Genomic DNA, 3,026 nt, shown 5'->3' with positions numbered 1-3,026 from the left:
GCTGAAGATGCTGCCTTTGCTTGTAGGGGGAGGTCTCAGCTCCTGCTGAATTTGGAGCTCCTTGGGGGCCAGAAGCAAATGTGTGTCTCTTTAAATGTGCCACTGTGCTCTGACTGACAAAATCTGCCATGTTCTGTGTGATAAAGCTCATCTGGCCCCATCATATCTTTCCTATTGTCCTCTGCACTCTGCAGCTTGGCTATAGTTGGGCAAGTGACCCTGGGAATTACTCCACAAAATAGCAGCCCCAGTACCCTGGTATACAACAGAGGGAGGCAGGCAGCTGGAAAAGTGTGGCTGGTGTGTAGCTCCAGTTATTCATTGTGTAAGGCACCTTTCTTTTTTCTGTTTTTCCAAAACTGGTTGTTATAAAACAGAGAGGCCACACAGGGGACATATATTCTCCAAAGAAGAGATAAATACTAACTATGTGGCTGGGACAGCAAATGTTGGGACTGACTTTCTCATAGACTCCTTTAATATCTAAACCTACAGGAATGCTGACATTTTTGGGGATAAGCCTGCCTCACCCTTCATAATTAGGGCAAAAGCCTCTGTGAGTTGGCAACATCCCTGTGTTGCCAGATACTCCTATGTGTCAAGTACTGAATTATCCAAGGACCCAGAGACATCTTGGTGTCAGTGGAAATTATGCAACATATACTTTGAAAACAAATTCTGAAGTTTAACAACAGATTAATTAGGCCATTTAACATATACTTAAATGTCTTGCTAGATCAAAGTTGCACCGTATGTGCCTTGCTATGTATGGGGACTGACTGTCATACGTGGATTTCTTCCTCTGTTTCCCCCAGGGAGCAGCTCTTTTGCGCACTTAAATGAGCTGGAAACAGTTGAAATTAAATCCCAGTATGTAACGTGAATCCTGTGTTTAGTGGGTTTGACTTTTAAAAATGCGAACACACACAGGCCCTGATGACTTCAATAGCATTTATGGGTGCTCGGTGATTTTATAAATGTCACACTATTTATAACATATTTCTGTGTCCTTTTTTAATATTCTCTGTTGGCCTATCCATTTTTCACTGTGGTATCTTTGATTGGTATAGTCACATCAGGATGTAGCATGTATTTGAATAATTAAGAAAATACAAATTAAAAAAAAAAAACAAATAAAAGTTATCTTTATTCTAGTCCCTGTTTTTCCATTGCTCAACCACCAAAGATAACAATATCATTTCACCTTTGCTTTTTACATTCTATGAAAAATACTTTTCGTTTTGCAGAGGCTTATTAAATGTTCCACGTCCAATTATTTCAATCATGTGCCCCTACAGTTTCCCCCCTAAGCTTTAGAAAATTGTTTCGGCTATATCCAAACTCATGCCCACTTCCTGGCTTCTTGGCCGCAAGCCATCAGTGAGAGCTCTGCTAAGAACCACTTTGAGGCTCTCCTTGAACCTCCTCTTCTTGCTGCTTCCTACAAAGAAGTAAACCAGGGGGTTGATGCTACTGTTAACGGTGGAGAGAACAATGGTGACGTGGTTCTGCTGGCTGAGCAAAGATGACCAGTGGTGGTAATTCAGAAGATAGAGCAGCCTCATAGGCATGGCAAAGATGAGGAAGACAATGACTGTGGCCACAATGATGATGTAGAGCTTTGACGAATGAGGTCTCAGGGAGTTACGGCGAATCCTGATAACCAAGATCAGGCTGGACAGAATCATTAGAGGAATGAAGATCATGAAAGTCAGGATCCACGTGAAGATGAGCAGTGCTTGGCAATGGTTGCCGTCGTCGAATTGTTCCTTGGTTGAATCATCTTTGCATGTTAAATATTCGGCCACTGTCATGAAAAAAGACAGAGTCCACAGAATGGCGCACACGATTGCCGACTGGTGCTGCGACCGGTGGCATCGGTACCAGATGGGGTAAACAATAGACAGACACCTCTCAATACTGATGGCTGTCAGGAGATAGAGACCAGTATTATAGCCAAGAAGGAAGACAATAGATAGTGTGGTGGTTACATAATAGTAAAAACCGTATGCGAATCCAAAACCAGCAATGTACTCAATTGACAGAATAAACGTACAAAGCAGTAAGGAGATATCAGCAATGGACAAGTGTGTGATGTACGCAGTGAATGGGTTTCTTTTGATCTGGAAGCAGAGGCACCAGAGGACAATTCCATTTTCACAAAAACCCAGGAAGGAGATGATCATAATTACCCAAAGTGGGGTCAATATCTCCCAGACCCTTTCCTGTGTAGAAATGTTTCTGTGCATTGAGATGTTCTCTGTGCCTTCGCTGGGATGAAACGTTATGTTTGACTCATCCATGGGGAAAGCTCAAGTTTGGATAGCACAGCTCTTCCTTCTGTAAATATGTATAAAAATATACTGTGAGCATTGTGTGCTCCTCCCCTCCCCCTTCTCCTTCTGTTTTGTGGACCCTCAATTTCTGGACATACATGACGGCCTTGGAAAAAGGCACACCAGCTTTGATATACTGATGCTACCTAAAACCCAATTAGAACTGCTCTTGCCAATGTTAAAGGTCACTAAGCCTATCATGCTAGCAGAAATCCTGAGCTGCCTTCTCCAAGGGGCTCAGCCTGTGAGTGCTAAACCACAGCTAAAGAGATTCTCTTAAAGAGCTCTTGGACAAGCAATGTCCCCATCACACTGCACAGTTTCATTATATAGTCATGACAAATGGCATTGGTAGCTCTTGTTAGAGCCCTGGATTGTTCCCAGAGAGGTCTCTTCAGTTCCTGTTGAAGTTAATGGCATTAATTTTAAGTTAAACTTATGCATTTGAAGTGAACTTGGCTCATAGGCTTTTTGGCTTAAAAAAAACATTGATACCAACATCAGTTTTCCAGAAAGGGATTTAATTAAGTAAAAATAATTTGTAGTTATTCAGCATTGTATTTCCTCCAAGTACAGAGGTGGAGGGAAGGCAAAATGGCACTGTTTTGAGAGAGCAATTTCTTACCTGCTTTAAGTGCCATTTATCACAGCATAACAAAATTTAAACATGTTTACACACTCTGAACACTT

At 41.9% G+C, this 3,026-nt stretch overlaps 1 protein-coding gene across 1 annotated transcript; it reads right to left on the bottom strand.

Annotated features, from left to right (window-relative positions):
* Window positions 1–852: 852 nt before the first annotated feature.
* Window positions 853–2,303, bottom strand: MAS1 (MAS1 proto-oncogene, G protein-coupled receptor). The gene has a single exon (XM_071428172.1). It carries the CDS (start codon window positions 2,301–2,303, stop codon window positions 1,314–1,316), a length of 990 nt encoding a protein of 329 aa, XP_071284273.1. The 3' UTR covers window positions 853–1,313.
* Window positions 2,304–3,026: the final 723 nt, after the last annotated feature.

Source organism: Agelaius tricolor, unplaced genomic scaffold (genome assembly GCF_023055355.1).
Source record: "Agelaius tricolor isolate 1412-34295 unplaced genomic scaffold, bAgeTri1.0.p SCAF_1, whole genome shotgun sequence".
In the NCBI taxonomy this organism is placed as follows: Eukaryota; Metazoa; Chordata; class Aves; order Passeriformes; family Icteridae; genus Agelaius; species Agelaius tricolor.
Note: the sequence above shows the minus strand (reverse complement) of the source record. Positions and strands in the feature narration are given on the sequence as shown.

Coding starts and splice junctions, on each gene's coding strand:
- MAS1 (XM_071428172.1), bottom strand. CDS start 2,303: ATGGATGAGTCAAACATAACGTTTCATCCCAGCGAAGGCACAGAGAAC.